The 23,591-nt window shown below is 39.0% G+C and overlaps 1 protein-coding gene across 4 annotated transcripts in view; it reads left to right on the forward strand.

Moving 5' to 3' along the window:
• The first annotated feature begins 7,922 nt into the window (after positions 1-7,922).
• DMXL2 (Dmx like 2) overlaps positions 7,923-23,591 on the forward strand; it is a 156,633-nt gene continuing 140,964 nt past the window's right edge. For 3 of the 4 annotated variants that reach the window (XM_043555425.1, XM_043555426.1, XM_043555428.1), the window contains exon 1: positions 7,923-8,475. In XM_043555425.1, coding sequence (XP_043411360.1) covers positions 8,389-8,475 — 87 coding nt within the window. In that variant the 5' untranslated portion in view covers positions 7,923-8,388. The remainder of the gene's footprint in view (positions 8,476-23,591) is intronic. The other variant, XM_043555427.1, reaches the window with a different exon arrangement.

Raw genomic sequence — 23,591 nt, forward strand, 5'->3', positions numbered from 1 at the left:
AAAAAAAAATAAAAAAAAAACAATTTACCTTATTCACTTGCTTATAAGATTCATCTCTGCCTCCTCAAAAAGGTGTTTGAAAATTGCCCTGTGTTCAGTGTATCCATATTAGAGACAAAAAGCTAAAAAGTTTAAGGTGTGAGTTAAATAGTGAAAATTCTGAGGTGTAGTCACCAAGAAGATAGTAATTTGATGCTGTCTCTAGCAGAGAAGGACATTCTTTTAGGGTTCTGGACTCAATTCCAATGCCCCACCTCCCTGCCAACATCAAGCAATTCTCAGAGACCAGCAGGGTCTCCAAGAATTCAACTCAATTCTGATACTATCTATGCAGAGATAGTATCAGATTCTCAGATTAAGGGTTGTCCTGAAAGACAGCCTTTCACTCCCCACTTCAGATGCTAGTTGCAAGCCCCAGGCTGTTACCTGTGCCTCTGAACCAACCAGCTACTGATTAAAGGTTCCAGTGACCTCCTCCTTAGGTTAGATTCATTTGTTAGAGGAGCTCACAGAATTCAGGGAAACATTTACTTACATTTACCAGTTTATTAAAGGATATGACAAAAGATACAAACCAATAGTTAGATGAAGAGATACATAGGGTATGGTCACAAATGAAAGAGCCTCTGTCTTCATGGAGCCTGGGGCCCAGTTTGGTGGCATGTAGAAGTGTTCTGGTTTCTCAAACATGGGAGCTCTTCAAAAAAGGACCAGTACTTTGCCTTCTTGAGTTTTTAATGGAGGCTTCATTAATTGTCATGACTGATTAAGTCATTGGCCTTAGGCTAGTTCAAACTTGAGCCCCTCTCTCCTCCCTGGAAGTGAGGTGGGAGCAGGGTGGGACTGAAAGTACCAATCCTCTAGTCACTGGCTTGTTTCTCTGGCAACCAGCCTCCATTCTTAGGTGAGGTCCAAAAGTCACCTCAAGAGACACTTTTTATCACTCTCGACACTTAGGAAATTCCAAGGGTTTGGGGGGCTGTGAGGCTGGAACTGCAGATGAAGACAAAATATATATAAGAAATATATTTTGGTCATCTGAATGACCAAATATATATGTCTTATAAATCACAAAACTGCAAGGATCATTGCAAATACATAAAAATTTTCATCCTGTAAGGGCATTCTTAATTCAAACAAAGCAAAAATGATAAATCAGTGGTCATAGAAATGATCAGAGGTAGAATTTGGGTCTGTAATAAAGACTGTTTGCAAAAATGGCTATAATAATTCCTCCTATATCCCATTGTAACATGACTTTTCTGTTCCTCCCATCAAAAGATGGGATTTATTGCCCTCTCTCTTGAATCGGGTTGACCCTGTGACTTGTTTTGACCAAGGAACATGGTGGAAGGAACTCTGTGTATGATCTTCAAGCCTGGGCCTGAGACTGGTATGGAAGTCTGTCTAGCCTAGGGAGGGACCGTGGTGAGGGAAAACAAGGCACCCCAGCTAACAACTAGTATCAACTCTCAGCCATGAAGCCATCTTGGACCTTCTATCCCAGGTGATGCCTCCAGCTGAATGCAAATCCACGAGTGAGCCCAAGTGAAACCAGCAGAACTCTTTGCCCGATCCATAGAGTGTAAGAAATGATAAATCATTGTTGTTTTAAACCACTAAGTTTCAGAGTAGTTTGTTACACAGTAATAGATAACTGAAATAGGATCATTCCCTCTATATTTTAGATTAAAATACGTTACCACTACATCTTGTGACTCAAAAACAATGAAGGCATTGCTATTACATCAATTTCAGGCTGTATAATAGACTTCGCAAAATGAATTGGTAATAGGGAGTCAGGGCGTTCATTACCATCAACTGAAGAAAATAGCAGCTTAAACTGTTAGACATCTCTAAGGAAACTATAAGGTCTCTACAACTAGAAGAAACATTTAGAAACATGGGTATTAGAAACAGAAAGTAGATGGGGCACCTGGGTGCCTCAGTTGGTTAAGTGTCCGACTTCAGCTCAGGTCATGATCTTACTGTTCGTGGGTGTGAGCCCCACGTTGGGCTCTGTGCTGACAGCTCAGAGCCTGGAACCTGCTTCAGATTCTGTGTCTTCCTCTCTCTCTGCCCCTCCCCAGCTCATGCTCTGTCTCTGTCTCTGTCTCTCTCTCAAAAAAAAAAAAAAAGTTAAAAAAAATTTAAAAAAAGAAATGGAAAGCAGAATCAGACTTATACAATACGATTTCACTCATATGTAGAATGTAAAAATTAAAACAAATGAATAAATAAACAAAAATATGGGTATTAGATCCCTGAAACAAATTACTCACTTGGGAAACTCAATATTAAACTCAATATTAAAACTCAATATTTAAAACATATAGATAGTTCACCAGTAAAGAACAGATAATCACAGATATATCAAAGATCAACATTATAGCACCTATATTTGTGAGTAGAAATTCATTCACCTCTGTAGATAGGAATAAGATATACAAAAATGATGCCTCTTGATACTTGAAGATAAAATCCCTGAGTTGTGTGGTGTGGCAGTTACCCTGCAAGAAGGCCCCCAGTGATTCCCATTTCCTAGTATTCACTCTCTTGGGAAATATTCTCCGTAAATCATGGCTAGCCTGTGTATCCAGTAGAATGTGGTGGAAGAGGTGGTAAGTGACTTCTAAGGCTAGGTTATAAAAGATATTGCAGTTTCTACCTTGATCTCTCCCTTGGATCACTTGCTCTTGGGAAGCCAACTGCTAGGTCTTGAGTACACTCATGCAGCCCTGAGGAGAGGACACAGTGAGGAACTGAGGCCACTAGTATCATCTTGCCAGCCACGACAGTGTGTCATCTTGGAAAGTCTTTTAGTCTCAGTCAAGCCTCCAGATGACTGTAGTTCTGGCTGACACTACTTTTAAAGATAGGTTTATTGAGGTTATAGATTATTTACCATAACATTCAGTAATCTTAAGTGTAAAATTCAATGATTTCTAGTAAATGTATAGACTTGCACAATTATGACCACAATCTAAATTTAGAATATTTCCATCATGCCAAAATAAACCCCATGCCCATTAGCAGTTACTTCCCTCTCCTCTACCAGCCCCAGGCATCCACTAATGTATTTTCTGTGTCTATATATTTGTCTTTTCAGAAAACTCAATCTAAATGGAATCATGAAATATGTGGTCTTTATGTCTAGCTTTTTTTTTATTAAAAAAATTTTTTTAAGTTTGTTTATTTATTTTGAGAGAGACAGAGACTCTCTGTGAGCAGAGGAGGGGCAGAGAGAGAGGGCGACCAAGAATCCCAAGTAGGCTCTGCACTGTTAGCACAGAGCCCCATTCAGGGCTTGAACTCACAAAACCATGAGATCGTGACCTGAACCAAGAGCCAGATGTTTAACCAACTGAGACACAGGCATCCCTGTGTCTAGCTTCTTTTTAAGTGTCTAGCTGACATTTTGAGAGACTCTGTACTAGAACCTCCCAACTAAGCCACTACTGAATTCTTGATGTGCAGAAACTGTAGGTCTATTGTTGAAGTTAGCCACTAACTTTGGGGATAATTCATTACACAGTAATAGATATCTAGTACACATGAGTATGTGATTACTGCTGGGAAACTAAGTCCCTCTGACATCCGGTGTTCCATAAACCCAGTCCCAGAGGTACAACATTTCTTACCATTAAAACTTGCGGACATGAGAAATTATACCTTACAGTTGTTTTGGCAGGTTCTGTTAATGACACAAAATTGATACTTTTAAACTGATACTTTTTCTAATTTTTAAAAGAAAGCCATTTCCAGATCAGAAGAAAGTATCCCCACTTTATTTTTAGGTCTATGCAAAAGGTTAGATGAATGAAGAAGAAATGAATTGTGGGCAATTAAAATGTGGTGGGTGGGCTGCTAAGGAAACTTGCCTGGAAGGAGTTTTGGTTGGTCGGATTGGACAACAAAAGGTTTGGCTGTAATTCCAGGAGACTTAGCCAGTTGCATCCCTGAAATGTTGCTATCAAGAAGTCATTTAAAGGATTCAAGAGGGTAGAGAGGAACAAGTAGACGCAAGCTTCAGATTTTGAGTTGATAGCAAAAGGAAGAAGGAAGAGGTTTACAGTTTTACAACTGTGCAATGAGTCAAAACTTCACGGAATGCTGTAAAACAAGAGCCAATTGTGAAATGGTTTAAATAATATGGAGTTAGTAACGTTCTTGACAATATCAGCATAGTTTATTGTTTGATGATGGTTTTGACTCAGTTTCTATGTAGTGAAAGTTGAAGATTAAGAGATTCTTCTAGAATCTAGTAGTAGCAATGGCTTTAAAGCTTTGAAAATATTTCTCTGATTCTCTGAGGGTGAAGATCAAAATCTTCACAATGTTCATTTCTTGTTATGCAGGTATTATTCACTAAAATACTAGCCTCTGTAACACATATTCAATTTTTCCCTGCTATTCAAAGTGCATTATTATTTAATAAAATACTTGCCTTAACCCTAAGTATGAGCATGATGTTGAAATTTCTTCAAATTTATTATTTTACTGTATGTTTTGTTCTGGTTTTTACTGAAATGTTTGTCTATATGTATTAAACCTTCTTATAAAAATTTATTTAAATTTGTTTTATTTAACCCTGCTTGCTTTATACCAATATATACTGATATGTGCTACATATATATATATATATATACATATATACACACACACACATATAAGACATATATACACATATATGCACACACACATATATATAAGAATTCTCTCAAATTTATTTGATACTGTGGCATACTTTTCAGTTGCTAGTACTAAGACATAGCACCAGTTTTTGCCTTTATGATACTTCAAGTATAACATTGGTCTTCATTAAATGAATATTTTTGTGTGTTTTGTTGTCTACTATATTTTCACCATTTTTTTTTAGCTATGTGACTTAGTTCCTTTATTCATGTTTGTGGTATATAATTAAATATACAAAATCTGTGATTCCCTAGAACTTAGTATACTACACTACACTCACTATATATGTAGTACTTTCCTCCACAAAACTACTGTAAAATATTTTAAACACTTTCATAAACACAAATAAATATGTGTACAATGAAAGGTACTTATCTACCCCATAAATTTTTCTTGCAAGACTGGGTGCTCTTATTCAAATCTTGACTTTCAGCAAATAAAGTAGAGTTGACCCTTAAACAATGGGTTTGAAATGTGCAGGTCCACTTATACACAGAATTTTTTTGATACAGTTCAGTACAGTAGATGTATTTCTCCTTACGATTTTCTTAAAAACACCTTTTTTTCTCTAGCTTACTTTATTGTAATGCATATAACATACAAAATATGTGTTAATACACTTTTTTTGTTATCTGTAAGTCTTCCCGTCAATAGTAGTCTATTAGTAAAGTTTGGGGAGAGTCAAAAGTAATATGTGGATTTTTTACTGCACTGGGGGTTGACTCCCCTAACCCCTGCATTGCTCAAGGATCAGCTGTGCTATGATTCAGGTGCTGGGAAACAGAGAAAATAAGATATTGATCCTGACATAAAATATCTAAGACTCTAGTTGAAGAAACGGACACAAAACAATAAGTGATATATATGTGTGCTTCAAGAGGAGGAAGCCTAAAGTATTGGGGGGGGGGGGGGATAAGGAAGGCTTTACTGAATAGGTGACTTTTTAAAAATTTTAAAAAATGTTTTATTTATTAATTTTTTTTAATTATTATTTTTTTAATGTTTATTTATTTTTGAGACAGAGAGAGACAGAGCATGAACGGGGGAGGGTCAGAGAGAGGGAGACACAGAATCTGAAACAGGCTCCAGGCTCTGAGCCGTCAGCACAGAGCCCGACGCGGGGCTCGAACTCACGGACCGTGAGATCATGACCTGAGCTGAAGTCGGACGCTTAACCGACTGAGCCACCCAGGCGCCCCAATTTATTTTTGAGAGAGAGACAGGGTATGAGCGGGGGAGGGGCAGAGAAAGAGAGGGAGACACAGAATCTGAAGCAGTCTCCAGGCTCTGAGCGTTCAGCCCAGAACCCAACGACTCGGGGCTTGAACTGGTGAACCACAAGATCATGACCTGAGCTAAAGTCGGGTGCTTAACAGACTCAGTGAGCCACCCAGGTGCCCCTAATAGGTGACTTTTAAACTAAACTGGGTTTATAGGGTCAATAAGAGGAGGAAGGGCATTCCAGACAAAGCAAAGAGCATGAACCAAGACAAGCATAAAAGAACATAGTATGCTCTGAAAACAGCAAATAGCTCAGTGGGGCTGGAGAATAGTGGATGTGAAGGAATATCCTGAGATAAAACAGGAAGATTCCACAGAAGCCAGAATGAATGGGTTTGTCAGCCAAACTAAGGAAGTTAGACTTTAACCAGCAAGGGGTGGAGATTTTAAGTGGAGGAATTTTTTCCTTTAAAAAGGTTTCTCTGGCTGCATTGTGTTGGAGAGCAAAGAAATGGAAGGCAGTCAAACTAGTTAGGAAGCCATTATGGCAATTGAATGAGAAAAGATGAGGTCAGAAATGAAAGTAAATAGCAGTGGGGAATGCTCAGGGTCTTGAATTAGGAACTTCAGCATGGGACCCTTAGATATGGGCTGGAGCAGAAGGAGCCCAAAGTGGCTCTGTGGTTTCTAGTCTGGGTGACTGGAGGAAGTTATGCCACTAAATGAAAAATAAAAGGGAAATGCCCTAGGTTGCTGGGAACTTTCTTTGACTCCTCCTTCTCTTTTCCAGGAAACACACTGCCAATCTCTGCCAGGCCTTTGCCTCTTATCTTCACACCCCTCTCCTCTCCCCCACCCCACTTCTAATTATTTTTCACAGTGCTACAAAGTCATCTTCCTAAAGCAGCTCTGATTGCAGAAATTTCTGCGCAGAAACATTTGATGGAGTCCCCACTGCATTCAGAATGAAATCTAAACTTCTTAACGGAGCATTCAAGACGTCCTTGTTCAGGCAGGCCACAAGCTACCTCTTGGATACCCTTATCTTGCTAAGTATCATTTCCTTTCCCCGCTCTATATATCATCTGCCCCAAACATTAATCTTTGTTCTCTAATACATCCTGTCATTTTATACCTCTAGATCACGCTATTTTCTCTATTTGAATGCAGTTTCTTGTCCATTCCAACCTGCCAAAATTCTACCCAGAGTTTACGTCACTGTCTCTGTAACACTTTACTCATTCATCCCCTTAGTCAGAAGTATTCTTCCTTTTCAGTGGTGCATAGACTATTGTGTCTCAATCCCAACACTTTGGGCATTCTGCCTTTTTAGATAGTTGTGTCTTGGAATCCCTTCTATTTATTCCCTTGCCCATACCTTTACACAGTATAGGTTCAAAAGTTGGTGATGAATTTACCTGGAGCAGGGATCTGATTCCTGTATCAACCACCGAAAGTTTAGCATACAGTGGAAAAATCAGGTGATTCTGTGAATCCATGACATCACGCACGAAAAAGAGTCTAGAGGAGTCACCTGTCTCTAGGGGGCCCTTTCGCTATCTAGAACATCCGTGACAAACGGTGGGAGCAAAATAATTTGCTGTCAGGAGAGTACGGCTTCTCCAATCAGTTAGTTGCAAGATGCCTTTATTGTTTATGTAAAATTAAATACCTTACGTACTTAAGTGTAAAAAAGCCCTACAGGATCTAAGATTTTCCGAGGTGGAATTTCCCGGTGACAGGCGTCGTCCTGAGGTCAAGTGCCCAGACCATCACACAGTGTACCAGGGAGTGGATTAAACACAGAGGCGTGTCCCCAGAGAACTGCTGCGTGGCCCTGAGCGGCCTCTGCTCCGCCCCGCCCCCATTGGCCGCAGCCGGGAGGCTCCGAGGGAACTCCCGCAGGTCTGCGCGCGCAATCCCGGGACAAGGGTCCACGCGGCGCGCGCAATTGCTCTGGAAACCACTGCGCGCGCACGCGCAAATGCGCGGCGGAGAGCGGGACTGAGCTAAAAGCCTAGCAGCGGGAGGAGGGGTTTGCCCTCCTACTCTACTGTCGCTCCCTTGGGGGTGGGCGCGCGCACCGCCCTTCTCTTTCGGGCGGAGCGTCCTTTCCGGCACGCTCCCGGCTCACGCGCTACCTCGGCACCACCCCCCCCTCCCGCCCCCACCCCCGCCCCCGCCCCCGCCGTACACGCACCCTTGCGCTCCTCCCGCATTTGTGCGCCGGTGCAGCAGGCAGTGGGAGCATCCGGGCATTTCCGCAGCCGAGCGGCGATCCGGGCGGCGGCAGCGGTCGAGGAGCTCCCATGGCAGGGACGAAGAAGGGGGAAGGCAAGAGGGGGGCGAGGCGTTAAGCCGGAGCCGCCGCCTGGTGGGTCCCCAGGGAGGCGGAGGGGGAAGCGCTCTCGCAGCCGGGCGCGTGGCTCGTCGCTCCTCTCGCGCAATCCCTTGTCAGCCCGGGCTTCGGAGATGCATCTGCATCAGGTCCTCACCGGGGCTGTCAACCCTGGAGACAACTGCTACTCTGTGGGCAGCGTCGGGGATGTCCCCTTCACGGTGAGCGGCGTCCGGGTACTCGAGAGGGAGAGACCGGGGGTTGAGAGCCCCTGTCCCGGCCCACGCCTCCCAGGGGAGGCTGTGAGGTGCTGGTGGGCCCCAGTTGCGCCCCCTTTGCAGCCCAATTTCGGGGGGCGGGCGTGGTACTGTGAATCCCTGGGCTGGTGTAGGAAATTACCCGTCAGGGGAAAGGATTAGGAATCCACCGCGCCGTCTCCCCTCAGCAAACGGGCCCCCAGGGGTGACTGGACTAGAAGGTTCCTCTCCTAGGGCGGCCCTGGGTCTGCGGTGGAGGAAGATGGTTGCAGTAGCTGAAACCCCAGAGTGTCCTTTTCGCACCTGCTCTCGGCGTGGAGGCGAAGACTTGGTCTCGTCTCGGAGCATGAAGGCGATGCTGCACCTGGCTCCCCTTGCCCGCCTGTGGCTTAAAACCTGATACGACCCGATCTTCTGTATCTCCTGATATGCAGAATCTTAATTCGAACAAGGAAATAGGGCATTTCATTCTTTGCCCCCGAAAAAAATCTAAATGGAAGGGTTAGAGTGACAGTGGCTTGGAGAGCTTTTTATCACGAGATCAGTTTGGTAACCTTCCTAGGTAATATTTAATCCGTTTGCAAGGTAGGCTGGTTTATTTGTTTTTAAACTAAGGCAATGCGAAAATTTTATAACCGTTTTTTTGTTTGTGCGGGTAAAGTGAGTGTAAACAATAATGTATTCGAACATCTTTAATATCTCGATGGAAAAGACATGTTTTCTCAATGAGCTTGGACCATCAGTCCTTTTGGAGAATGGATGTTGTTATTACAGCTAATTCCAACTAAGCCCTAGAACCTCTTTTTACCCATAGACGGACTCCCAGGGATCAAAACGAGTTCCTTTTCTTTATTAAATTTATTCAAGATCCTTCTTTGAAGACACTGTAGTCATAAGATCTTGATCAAATACACATCGTTATTGATAGCTTGTGCTTGATAAAATTGGAAATAGCTTAATGGTATGTTTTTTACACAAGGAAAACACTTTGATGTCTGCTTTCCAATAGCATGTGTTTAAAGCTGCAGAAATAAGAAAAGCTCCAGCAAAACTGCAGAATCATTATGTAGCACAGTGCATTCTGGAACAGAATTTATCTATCGTTACGATACATTAAAAATAACCCCATAAGATTGCCTTTTGGCCATTTTAATTTTTAAATGTAATCAACTTCGCTTTGTTTCAGTTTAGAATGAACCTTTATGGATATAATTTGGCTGACTTATTTTGTTACACATGACCTATCAGTGGTGTCATCTGTGTTTTGTATCTAAAAATCTGTGTAGAATTGAGCTGGACTTCAAGTGTATAGAGACAGTTTGGGGCATCGAGAGAGGAAATTCCCCTCTCCCCAGTTCTGTAGGTGGGGAGAAAGTTCCCTAGCCTTAGAAGAGTAGGCTTCCTTCATCAAGAAATCTGGAGCCTTGGATTATAGGGTATTTCCACACTATCATGGTGGTGGTAGTTTTCTGTTTCCATCTAAAGTGGAGCAGTGTCTCATTGTGGGAACAGTGCAAAGAGCTAAAGAGGTTCAGATGCAGTCTGGAAAAGCCAGTGCAAGAACTGTTAGCATTGCACAGGTGTGGTTACGATGTAGGCCACCCATGACCAGGACCTTGAGATCATTTTCAAGTCTTTTACCACCTCCCTAATTCAACCTGTCACCAAGGGTGGCTGACTCCTTACAGTATCTATCAGATTTATCCCCTTTCATCTTCTTAGTTACCATCTTATTGTAGTACTTAAATTGTATTACTTAAACACTTGTAAACTAGTTTTCCTGACACTCCTCTCTGATAAGTTCATCCTCCACACAGCTGCTAGGATAATTTTCTTCAAATACCATTTCACCATATCATTTTTGGCTCAAGAATATTAAGAGTTCCTGTTAGATGTGTTATGAGATTTCAACTTGTCAGATATTCTTTTGTCATCTTTGACTTTATTTTTGATTATATGTACTCCTCACCTTGGCCCCTCTGCTGTAGACCTACTAATCTTCTTACTCTGTCCTACGTTTTTATGTTGCAATAGAAGAACCCTTTTTATTTTCCCAAATATAGCTCAAAATTTACTTCATTTAGGATGCCTGCCTAGGAGTCTGATTATTTTGGCACTTTGGCATTTACAGACACATGCTGCACACCATATCATTTTAATATCTTAGTTTTGAATGAACTGATCCGGTTATAATTTCATCATGAAGTAGAAATGACCTTTTGGACTCTAAGAAGAACAGATTTGCTTAAAAAAAATAGGGAACAAGCTGCTTTCATGTACTCTAGAATCAACTAACAATCAACTGAATGCCTACATTAGTATAGTAAAAATAAATAATAAAAAAACAAAAGTAAAGCTCTTTTACATAGAGTGTGCTATTTGCTTTGTATAGCAGTCAGATGAAAAACTTTAGTTCTGGGTCAGATGACTAAAAAGGGGACTGGCCAGGACTGGAATGGAGGTCCTGTGACTTCTCATCTGGAAGGATTTTTTCTGTAGTATGTTTCTTTCCTATCAGAGTACTTGCTTTGAAGGGTATGTGTATGTTTGAAAGGCACAAACGTGGCCAATGTGGAAAGAAAGACTGTCTTGAAAGTAGACAGTGGGTTTTAGCTAATGATATCTTTGATGATAACCTGAGGATCTTTTCAAAATAGAGTAGATCATTTATTTCAGAGTTTATAAACTGCAAGTTTTTAAAAAAGAATTGTTCTAAAAGAATTTCGAAGTGTTCGTAACATTGTAGTTGAAAAACAGTGTGTTATATATATTGCACTGTGCGTGGTGGGTAGTGGGTGGTGTGATCAACTGGGTTGTGAATGACTGCTCATGTCACCATGGCCCAATCTGTGCTATGTTGTCATGGTGGTGGTGCAGTTTGTAGTGGACAGTCCCAGTGATGTGTGTATCTGTAGTGCTAACATGTGCTAGGATGGTTTTTCACTTGTGTTTGGGCAGTTAGTGGTTTTTAAAAGCAATTATGATTTCATAAGTGTGTTTGTATATATTATCTTTTGATCATTCAAGATCTAAGTTCTGGAAATACTGTTATCCTGTAGTAAATCAGGTACCGGCTAGTCCAAGGAGATGATTTTGCCATGTATGAGCTTTGTTGTCTGTATTTGGTCAGTGAGACATTCTCAGCTACCTTCTTATAAGTGAATGTTTTAGAGCTTAATGTAACAGATAGTGTTAATTTTCCTTAATTATGTTTTTATTGCTTTCCTGAAAAATAGTCTTTAGGTTTTTAAATTTTTTTCTGTAAGCATTAAGATATCAATTAAAATAATGATGGTACATGATTATTAATACAGTTTAACTTTTTTTTCACATTTTGGCCTTAAGGGGTACAGACTGTATTTTCAGTTATATAGGGACAGTTGATGTTACTCCAGTCTGGTATGAATTCAACACACTAATCAAAGTTTAAAAAAATTAGTCATTTTCACTCCCTACCAGGGTCATATCCTGGTAGAGATTAAAAATGATATGCATAACTATAATGTAAGGCAGATGAAAGAGATCACATATAGTTGGGAAGATAAAATATTTCATGTTAAGATTGACAGTTGTAAAGACAGAAAGGTATTAGGCCTTTTTGAATGGCAAGAACAACAAAAGCCAAGGTATGGTGTGATATAACAGGTAAATTATTGGGTGACTATTCCTTCACAAAACAATTAAAAAAGCCCCCACAAGACTACCTTAGTAAATAAGAAAACACCCTCAGAATGTTGAAAAATATAATTAGCAAATGTTACCTATGGATTTTTAGCTTTTGTTTTGTTTTTTTTTTTTCTTCAAGTACCACCAGAAAGTTAGTAATGAATGCAAAAACATTCATTTAAACGTTAGAAGTTACTGTTATATGACCTTTCCCCCCCTGGCATTTAGATATATTTTAATTCTGTGGTATAATAACATTCCAGTCCTAGAATTATGTCAACACCAAATTTGGAAAATGATCAGCCTGTTTATATCCATTTAGCAAATATTTGTTGAGCACATAGGTCTATGAGGCTCTCTGGAGATTAACAGCAACAGCAATATCAAGAGAACAAAAACACATAGTACTGATTTCGGGGAGTTTATTGAAGAAGTATGGGAACCTGCTATCTACTTAGAGTTAAGACATGTACTTAACCACAGCTGGCTGGCTGTGTGGTGTTGTGAGGCACTTACATTCTTGTGGGAATTCAAAAATAAGAGATCACATTTGGCCGGGAGAGTGGGGAAGTTGGACAGAAGAATGCTTCTTTAGCTGGTGGGTTATCAGTGTCTATAACAACTTTTACAGCTATTGACAGCCTGTGCTGATAGTAAAGGGAAAGACAGCAGTCAAGAATTTAGAGTGGAGTTGTTTTCCAAGAAAAGACAGCTGGTTTATTCCTGGAGAGTAGCTTCTTGTTTATGTACATTGATACCTTTCAGAGTTTTTTGTGGGCATGTGTTTGGTGTGAACCTGTAGGTAGATAGGAGGTTATATAAGTTCTTACTTATGTCCCTGTGTAGATTGTTAGTTAGCCTTCCTGCTTATAGCAGCTACCGAGAAACTGTGGTACAAGTCCCAAATAATGCCCCCTTAGAAATGAGTGGTCAGAGACCAACAACTTAAGTGACCTTGGATAAAGTATTGAAACTTTTTTTAGGGTTTTCATCTGTAAAATGAGGTTCTTAAATTAGGTTCTTTTTAAGTATTCAGACCTTGAACAAGCATTGTATGGATTTCTTTAGAAATTTGTAAGAGGCGAAAGGGAAAATGGACCAGAACTGTAATGCGGTTGTGGTAAGTTATAGTCTCTTGTATATTGCCTCTCCACTTATAAGACAGTTGGTCTGACTTTACAGTTAGGGACGTCCTTTCTGGCTCAAGGAATAAGCTACGCAGAGTGTTTATGAAATCGTGTGTCTTCTTTGGGCTCACAGTGGAGAAGGTGGCTCTTGTTTATGATTGTACCCTCAGTGGATGGTAGATAATAGTTGCCCCGGACTGTCACAGTGCAAAATGAAGTGGGAGATGGGGCCAATGTGATTGTATTCAGGTTTTTGACCCTGTAGATATACTTACTTCTCCACTTTATGTTCTTAGGATTTGAGGTATTTATAAGATGACTTTTGAAATTACAATCAGTACCTTACCTTGGGTCTTGGGAAGTTTTTACAACAAATCAAAGTCTCAGTATTTAATTATCAAAAAGAGCACAGGGTGTTGGGTTACAACCGCAGTGGCACAGTGGAAAAACAAGTCATGCCTGACCAATTTAATTTCCTTCTATGACAGAAAGCAAAGCAGTATTTAAAAGGGGATAATGATAGAAAATATCTGTAATTCACATTTAATAAGGCTTTTCAAGCTTGTGGGTTATTTTTTAAAGAAAGTTTGGAAGTCAAATGTTTTAATAGAAATGTTAGTGTTTTCAGTCTTTTTGACTTTGTAGAATCCTTTTGTATTACATTTTTGCTCTGAAACCCTAATTCATTATGTAACAGGATATAGAACCTGTTATTGAGGAAGCAGGTGCAACTTACACAGGTGGTATGACTGTATTTTCTTTCTCTTAGATATAACTCATTGTTACCCTGGGACTTGATGCATATATGTGAACCCAATTGCCTGTACTTTTCTTCTCAAAACTTCTCATTTCATGATTGCTAAGGGCTTGTTTAATGCTCTCCTCTCCTCCCATTCTAAGTGCCTGCAAAATAAGATGTTTCTCTCCTATCCCTCTGATAGAGAAGTCAGTAGGTATAAAAGGGCCAGTGCACAGAGGAAGACTCCTTTAAACACTAAGTAAAACATGATAAGTTGGTGGAATGATTTGAAAACTATAAATAATACCTTCTTAGATTATCAGTGAAGACATTCCTTTAGGGCCACTTTCTCTAGAAAGTCAGGTTTCTCAGGATTTAATTTAATTTGTACTAAGTCATGATGTCTTCATCCTGTGACTTTAAGAAAAACCGGGAAAGGGCACCTGGGTGGCTCAGTTGGTTAAGCGTCCAGCTTCGTCTCAGGTCATGATCTCATGGTTTGAGCCCTGTGTTGGGCTCTGTGCTGACAACTCAGAGCCTGGAGTCTGCTTTAGATTTTGTGTCTCCCCCTCTCTGCTCTTCCCCTGCTTGCACTCTGTCTCTCTCTCAAAAATAAATAAACCTTAAAAGAATTAAAAACCCAGGAAACTTGAGACCATATGGGCATTTTTCAAGGTGGCATGGATGGACCCAAAAAATATATAGAAGTTTTGGCTTAGACTCAGTTCAAAGATACACGTAGCTTATATGGTAGTTATAGTTCAGGAACAAAATAGTAACATTTTCCTAGGAGTAATGACCTTGGTTTTATGATATGCTAGCTGTGTGTATACTTTGGAGGATCTAATCAGAAGGAGATACTCAAATTATACTGTACTCTACCCATAGCATCTTCTGTCATGCCTTTAATGTACATAAATTGTCAGTATTTCCAGCAAAGGCCATTTCTTCCATTTATACTTGTGATTTTAAACTGGGAGCAGTTTTGCCCCCTAGGGGGCATTGGCAATATCTGGAGACATTTTTGATTGTTGTGGCAGGGTTGTGGGGGGAGGACAGACATTTCCTGGGGAGAGGCCAGAGAGCCTGATAAATGTCATACAGTGCAAAGGACAGCCCCCCACAGTGTCAATATTATAGAAGTTTTGAGAAATCCTCATTAATAACCTAGTTCTTATCCCCTTTAATCTACTCAAGGGCATTGTGTCAGTTTCTCCTTTTCTCTCCCGTAAAATTGCTTTTTCTTCTTTATTGAAATACTTTCTTCAATAGCTCTCTTGGTTTTCCTCTATTTCCCTTACATGCTCCTTCTCAGCCTGATTCCAAACTTCTGTATCCAGCTGTTTCTTTGATATATCCCTCTTGAATGTGGTTGGTATATATTTAAAAAAAAAAATTCTTTTTGAAATGGTAGTATTAATGTTGATCTTGTATTTTAAATTTATTTTATTTTTTAAGTTTATTTATTTATTTTTAGTGAGAGAGGGGCAGAGAGGAGAGGAGAGAGAATCCCAAGCCTGCTCTGCACTGACAGGACAGAGCCTGAAGTGGGGCTTGAACTCAGGAACTGTGAGATCATGACTTAAGCCGAGATCAAGAGTGGGGTGCTTAACCAACTGAGCCATCCAGGTGCCCCTATTTTTTATTTTACAGAGAGAGAGAATGAGAGAGAAGGGGGGACGGGGGAGAGAACACGGGTAGGGGAGAGGGGCAGAGGGAGAGAGAAAGAATGTTAAGCAGGCTCCACACTTAGCATGGAGCCTGATGCAGGGCTTGATACCACGACCCTAGGATCATGACCTGAGCTGAAATCAAGAGTTGGTCGCTCATGTGACTGAGCCACCCAGGCTCCCCCAGTGTTGATCTCCTATGTTAAATTGGTACATAAAATGAAATGTTTTTAGTTTAGACTTAGTACAGGAATTTTAGATCTGAGAATTAAAGGATTTAATCAAAGACACAGCTAGACCTGTGGCATAATTAACACTGAAATCCAAGTTTATTCATATGGCCTTGTAGGTAATATGAAAAATGCAGGAGAAAGATAAAATCATTTGTATTAGTATAACCAGAGATAACCCCTCTTAACATTTTGGTAAATTGGACATAGGCCTCATGGAGGAAGCTTATATTATTGATTTGAGAATGTTTATCTGTACTTTTTTCTTGAATAAGTTTTAGATAGTTATTTTTCTAAGAATTTATTCTTCTGTGTAGATTTTCAAATTTCTTCCTATAAAATTGTTCACAGCAACTTATTATCTTTTTAAGGTCTGCAGCATCTGTTGTATTGCTTCTTTATTCTCCTTACTGCCATTTATTATTTGTGACTTCTCTTTTTCTTCAGAAGTTTATCAGCTTTATTAATGTTTTATAATAACTTCTAAGTTTACTGTTTTTTTTTTTAATTTTATTTATTTTGAGAGGGAGAGCATGCATGAGTAGGGAAGAGACAGAGAGAGGGGGAGAGAGAGAATTCCAAGGAGGTTCCTTGCTGTGAGCACAGAGCCGGATGTGGGGCTGGATCACACAAACCAAGAGATCATGACCTGAGCCTAAATCAAGAGGTGGACATTTAGCCAATTGAGCCATCCAGCAAGTCGGATGCTTAACCAACTGAGCCACTAGGTGCCTCCTAAGTTTACTAGTTTTATTACATGTTTATTTTCTATTTCATTAATTCTTATTTTTAATTATTTCCTTCTATTTGGATTAATTTTGCTCTTTTCTCCCTAACTTGTTGAGATAAATGCTTAGCTCATTTCAGTCTTTCTTTCTAATAAATACATTTAAGAATGTAAGTTTTGGGCCACCTGGGTGGCTCAGTTGGTTAAGCATCTGACTTCGCCGCTCAGGTCATGATCTCGCTGTCAGTGAGTTTGGGCCCCTCGTTGGGCTCTGTGCAGAGAGCTTAGAGCCTGGAGCCTGTTTCAGATTCTGTGTCTCCCTCTCTCTCTGCCCCTCCCCGACTCGTGCTCTGTCTCCCTCTGTCTTTGAAAAATGAATGAACCTTAAAAAAAAAAAAAAACATAAGTTTTAGGGGTGCCTGGGTGGCTTGGTTGGTTAAGCATTCGATTTTGGCCCAGGTTGAGTTTGAGCCCTGCATTAGGCTCTGTGCTGACAACTTAGAGCCTGGAGCCTGCTTCAGATTCTCTGTCTCCTTCTCACTCTCTGCCCTGCTTGTTGTTTTTTTTTTTTCTCACTCTCTGCCCTGCTTGTTTTTTTTTTTTTTTTTCTCTCTCTCTCTCTCCTTCTCTCTTTCTCTCTCCCTCTCTCAGAAATAATAAATGAATAAACTTAAAAAAAAAGTTCAGCGGTGCCTGGATGGCTCATTCAGTTAAGTGTCTGGCTCTTGGTTTTGGCTCAGGTCATGATCTCATGGTTCGTGAGTTCGAGTCCTGAGTTGGGCTCTGTGCTGGCAGTGCGGGATTTTCTCTTACTCTCTCTTTGCCCCTTCCCCAGTTGTGCATGCCCTCTCTCTTTCAAAATAAATAAACATTTTTTTTAAGTTTAAAAAATGTAAGTTTTATATTCTTAAGACCTACTGTATCTTCATACCACAAAGCTGTGTTTTACTTAGTAACTCAAATAACTTGGAAGTATGTTTCTAAATTTCCAGGTACATATATGGAACTTTTCTAGTGGTGATTCTGCTTACTAATTTCTAGCATAGCTGTATTGTTTAAACAGCATATGACATATACTTACAATCTTTTTAAGTTTGTCAAAATTTAAATTGGTCAATTTTTATGAATGTTCCATGTATGCTTAGATGTGTGCTCTGCAGTTAGGTAGAGTGTTCTACATGTGTCCTTTAGGTCATTTGTTAATCATATTATTGAAATCTCCTGAAACTTTACTGGTCTGCTTATTCATTTTCTTACTGAGAGATGTATTAAAATCTATGAGTTATAGATTTAAATCCCTGTTTTCTTGTAGATTTGTCAAATTTTGCTTTATTTATTTGTGCTTACAAATTTAAAGTAATTATATCTTCCTGGTGAGTTGACCTGTTTATCATTATGAAATAAACCCTCCCCCCCCTTTTTTTTATTTGTGGTAACTTTCTGTAGTCTACTTTATCTGATATTAAAATAGCTATCTTGAGTTTCTTTTGGTTAGCATTTTCCAAGCTTATCTTTTTCCATCCTTTTACTTTGAATTTTTCTGTGTAGTTGCATTTCAGAATTGTGTCTTCTAAATATCCTATACTTGGATTTAAAAATTTTTTGTGTTAACTAGAACTTAAAATTTTTCTAATGCTTATTTATTTTTGAAAGAGAGAAAGAGCACACTCAGGGGAGGGACAGAGAGAGAGAGGGAGACACAGAATCTGAAGCAGGCTCCAGCTTCTGAGCTGTTAGCACAGAGCCTGACACGGGACTCGAGCCCATGAACCATGAGATCATGACCTGAGCCAAAGTCAGACGTTTAACCGACTGAGCCACCCAGGCACCCCCGAACTTTTAATTCACTTATATTTAACGTTATTACTGACATATTCATGTTTAACTTTACCATCTCATATTTGTCCCCTTTGCTCTTAGCACCCCTTTTTCTCCTTCCTTCCCTCTTTTGAAATGATTTTGTTTTCATTCCCTTTTTTCCCTGTAGTAGTCCTAAAGTTGTATACTCTGCTTCTATCCTAGAAATTACAACATGTATTCTTAAATTGCCATTTAACTTGCCAAAGTCTGCTCAGGCATGACAGTCCTTCAGGCAATATAGGGACCCTTTATAACATTTTTAGTCTTTTTCTGCTTATGATCTCTCCTTCAGTGATAAGTCTTCATGTTTATAAATCCTGTAAGATCTTATTATTATTTGACATAGTTGGTGCTTATTTACATTTACCTATGTATTTATTATCACTTTATTCTTTATTCCCTCCTGTGTCTTTCACATTCCATTTGGGATCATTTTCTTTCTTCCTGGAGAGGCTTCTATAGAATTTCCTTTGGTGTGGATCTGTTGGTGTTGTAATGTCATCTTTTGTTTGCATGAACATGTCTTCATTTTGTTTCATTCTTGGGAAGGTATTTTTGCTAGGTAGAGAATGACAGTATTTTCTTTTCAGCACCGTAAAGATGTCAGTTCTTTGTCTTCTGGCCTCTGATGTTTCTGATGAGAAGTCGGCTACCAGCCTACTGCTTCTTTAAAAGTTGTATTTTTCCTCTAGCTTCTTTTAGATTTTTTTTGTCTTTCTGAAGTTTTACTATGTTGTGTCATAGTAAAATCTTGTGAATGTGTCAATCCTGTTTGCGACTTTTGAGATTTTTGAATTGTGAATTGATGTATTTTATCAAATCTGGAAAAATTTCAGGTAATATCTGTTTAAAAATTGCCTCTTCCCCATTGACCTTATGAAAGTAATATATCAAACATATATTCGACCTAATCACTTTATTTCTGTATCTAATATCCTATCTCTTCTGTTTTCTTTTTTATCCTTCTTTGCAGCATTCTGGATGGTTTCTTCTAATCCATTTGCTAATCCTATTTCAGTCATGTCTAATTTGCTTTATTGCAGTTACTGCACTGACTAGTACTAGGTTTTATTTGTTTTTGTAATGTCCTATAAGATGGAGCAAATTTCCTTCTATTCCATTTTTGCTGGAAATTTTTATCATGAAGGGATCTTGAATATTGTCATATGTTTTTCCTTCACTGATTAATATGATCATGTGATTTTTCTTCTTTAGACTGTTCATATGGTGGATTACATTGATTTTTGTGAATTGAATTATCTTTGTATTACTTGTATATTATCCTTTTTATTTATGGCTAGATTCAGTTTGCTAGTATTTTATTGAGTCTTTTTGCATCTCTGTTCATTAAAGATATTGATCTATAGTTCCCCCCCCCCTTGTATTGTTTTTGTTTGGTTTGGTATTGTACTGCTGATTTCATAAGATGAGTTTGGAGGTATTCATTTTCTATTTTCTGTCAGGGGTCATGTAGAGTTGTCATTTATTCTTTAAATCTACTAAAATTTCTTTAACAGTTAAAGGACTATTCAGGTAATATATTTCATCTTGGGTGAGTTTTTGTAGTTTCTTCTTTTAGAGGAATTAGCGTTTTTGATCCATTTCTTTGTCATATTTGTGTGTATAGAATTGTTTATAGTGTTTTAGTATTACCTCTTTAATGTGTGCAAGATTAGTGCTGGTATTCCTTCCTTTATTTCTCATATTCATAATTTGTTTCTTCTCGCTTTTTCTTTGTCTTCCTGGAGGTTTATGCATTTTATTGTTCTTTTTCAAAGAACCAGATTTTTTAAAAGTTTATTTATTTAGTAATCTCTACACCCATGTGGGGCTTGAGCTCACAACCCTAAGATAAAGAGTCACATGCTCTTCTGACTGAGCCAGTCAGGCACCCCTCAAAGAACCAGATTTTTATTCCATTCATATTTTCTATTATTTTTCTCTTGTCATTTTCATTGATTTCTGCTCTTCATTATTTCCTTTCTTCAGCATGCTTTGAATTTGTTTTGCTTTCCTTTTCTAATTGATTAAGATGGAAGCTTAGATTACTGATTTGAGAGTGTTCACCTGTACCTCTTCAAGCATTTTATTGTAGCCACTTTAATGTTTTTTTCTGATAATTTTAACATCTAGGTGTGTTGATTGTTTTTTTCCTTTACCTTGTGAGTTGAGATTCTCTTAGTTCTTTGTATTGCTGAATAATTTTGGATTGTAACCTGGACTTTTACTTATTTTTAAAGTTTATTTATTTATTTTGACAGAGACAGCAAGCTGGAGGGGGCAGAGGGAGAGGAGAACTCCCAAGTAGGCTCTGCACACGCGGTCAGAGCAGAACTCAATGCAGGGCTCAAACCCATGAAATTGTGAGATCATGACCCGAGCTGAAATCAAGAGTGGGGCACTCAACTGACTGAGCCACCCAGGCACCCCTGTAAACTGGACTTTTAAAAACATTATATTATGAAACTCTGGATCTTGTGTACATCCTACAGAGAATGCTGATATTTTTGTTTTAGCAGACAGTCTACTTGTTTGGATTTAGGCTGGAAGTTCTCACACCAGCCTTCTATGGGTCGTTGTTTCAATGTCAGTTCCATTTTTAAAGCCTTTGAGTCCCAGTAAGATATATCCTGTGTGTGTTCCTCCTAGTGGCCGGTAAAGGACCTGGTCAGTGGCCTTTCCTGTAGTTCAGTTCTCAGAGGTTTTTGCTCTTCTTTTTAAGGTGTGATCTATGCATGTGTAGCCTGGGATGGAGCCCAGGAGTTTATAAACAGTTTATTGGATCATTGTTCTGAGCTCTTCCTTTTCTGTGGTTTCCCTAGCACTTTCTGGTTTCTAGGGCTCCCCTTTGTGGTTCCCTAGCTGCAGAGTTGAGACTTTAGTTACTCTGCACTATACTCCCTGGGTGTGTACCTGTGTTCAGTGCCAAGTAGCAGTACGATAGGGAAAGAAAAAAAGCAGTGGGGGTTCACCTCACTTTCTTGGAATCATAGCTCCTTTTATGGGAGCTGTGGGATTGCTTGGGGGCTGGAATGTGACAAAATGGAGAAAGGAAAGGATAAATGGAGAATTCTCCATTCCTTTCTTTGAAAACTAAGACTATTTTTTCCCACTTCTTCAGCCAAAAATAAATGGTTTCTCTTGGAGCTCTCTGTTTTTGCTTCTTGGTTTTGTACTAACTTTAGTTAAACTCAGTGCTGGTATGGTAGACTTCAAATTTTGATCTTTTTTCGTAGTTCACCTGCTACCATTTACTTTTCAGAGTCCTCAAATAGCAGCTTCATGCATTCTGTTCATGTTTTCTGGCTGCATTCAGTGGGAGGGACATAATTTATTGTGGTTCTATTTAGAACTGGAACTATGATACTATTTTTCATGCCATTAAAAAATATCAGGGACCTAGCAGTAAGTCTAATGATGCATGTAGAACACTTCTATGGTCAAAATTTGTAAAACTTAAGAGAGATAAATTCCATATTTATGGACTAGAAGTTTCATTACTGTAAATTTATCAATTCTTTCCAAATGTATTCATAGCTTTGATATATTGCCAGTCAAAATCTTACGAGGATTCTGTGGAATTTGACAGAATGATGCTAAATTTTATAGGAATAGTTGGGGCCAGGAATAGATAAGGCAGTCTTAAAGAACAGTCAAATGAGAGGACTGCTTTGTCCAGCTCAAGACTTGAAAGTCGTGCACATCAAGATAGTGTGGTAGCCTCCTCAGAACAAATACATCAGAGTAATAAAACAGAGCACCAGAAACAGACTCACACATTTATTCATGTTTGATTTATGTCAAGGATGACATGGTAGAGCAGTACAGAATGATTGATCTTTTTGTGGGACATCTTATCTATATAGGAAAGAAATAAAACTTGGCCCTGTGTCATCCCATTTACCAAAAAAAAAAAAAAAAAAAAAAAAGAACTCCAGGCAGATTACAGATGTAGATATGAAATACGGAATGATAAAGATTTTAGAAGGAATATAGAAAATTTATTGCTGTTGAGTTGTATAAGTTCTTTATATATTTTGGATATTAATACCCTGTCAGATATATCATTTGCAAATCTTTTACTTAGCAGGTTGTCTTTTTGTTTTGTTGACGGTTTCCTTTGCTGTGCAGAAGCCTTTTATTTTGATGTAGTTCAATAGTTTATTTTTGTTTTTGTTTCCCTTAGGAGACAGATTTTTTAAAATGTTGCTAAGGCAGGGGCGCCTGGGTGGCTCAGTTGGTTATGTGTCCAACTCTTGATTTTTGCTCAGGACATGATCTCACAATTTTGTGAGCTCAAGCCTCACATTGGGCTCTGTGCTGACAGTGTGGAGCCTGCTTGGGATTCTCTCCATTTTTCCCGCTCTCTCTACCCCTCTGCCACTCAACACTGTCTCTGTCTCTCTCAAAATAAATAAACTTAAAAAAAAGTTGCTAAGGCTGATGTCAAAGAAATTACTGCTTAATGTTCTTTTCTAGGCTTTGATGGTATCAGGTATCACATTTAGGTCTTTAACCCTTTTGAGTTTATTTTTGTGTATTGTGTGAAAAAGTGGTCTTGGTTTCCTTCTTTTGCATCTAGTTGTCCCATTTTCTAAATACCATTTGTTGAAGAGACTGTCTTCCCCATTGTATATTCTTACCTTCTTTGTTGTAGATTAATTGAGCATATAAGTGTGGGTTTATTTTTGGGCTTCCTATTCTGTTTCTTTGATCTATGTGCCTGTTTTTGTGCCGGTACCATACTGTTTTGATTACTATACCTTTGTAGTATATCTTGAAATCTGGGATTGTGATACTTCCAGATTTTTTCTTCTTCAAGATTGCTTTGGCTATTTGGGGTCTTTCCATATACATTTTAGAATTATTCTAATTCTGTGAAATATGTTGTTGATATTTTGATGGGGATTACATTGAATCTGTAGATTGCTTTGGGTGGTATAGACATTTTAACAATATTAATTCTTCTAATCCATGAGCATGGAGTATATTTCTATTTATTTGTGTCATCTCCAATTTTTTTCAACAGTGTTTTATAGTTTTCAGAGTACAGGTCTTTTA

The sequence above is a fragment of the Prionailurus bengalensis genome, chromosome B3 (assembly GCF_016509475.1).
Source record: "Prionailurus bengalensis isolate Pbe53 chromosome B3, Fcat_Pben_1.1_paternal_pri, whole genome shotgun sequence".
In the NCBI taxonomy this organism is placed as follows: Eukaryota; Metazoa; Chordata; class Mammalia; order Carnivora; family Felidae; genus Prionailurus; species Prionailurus bengalensis.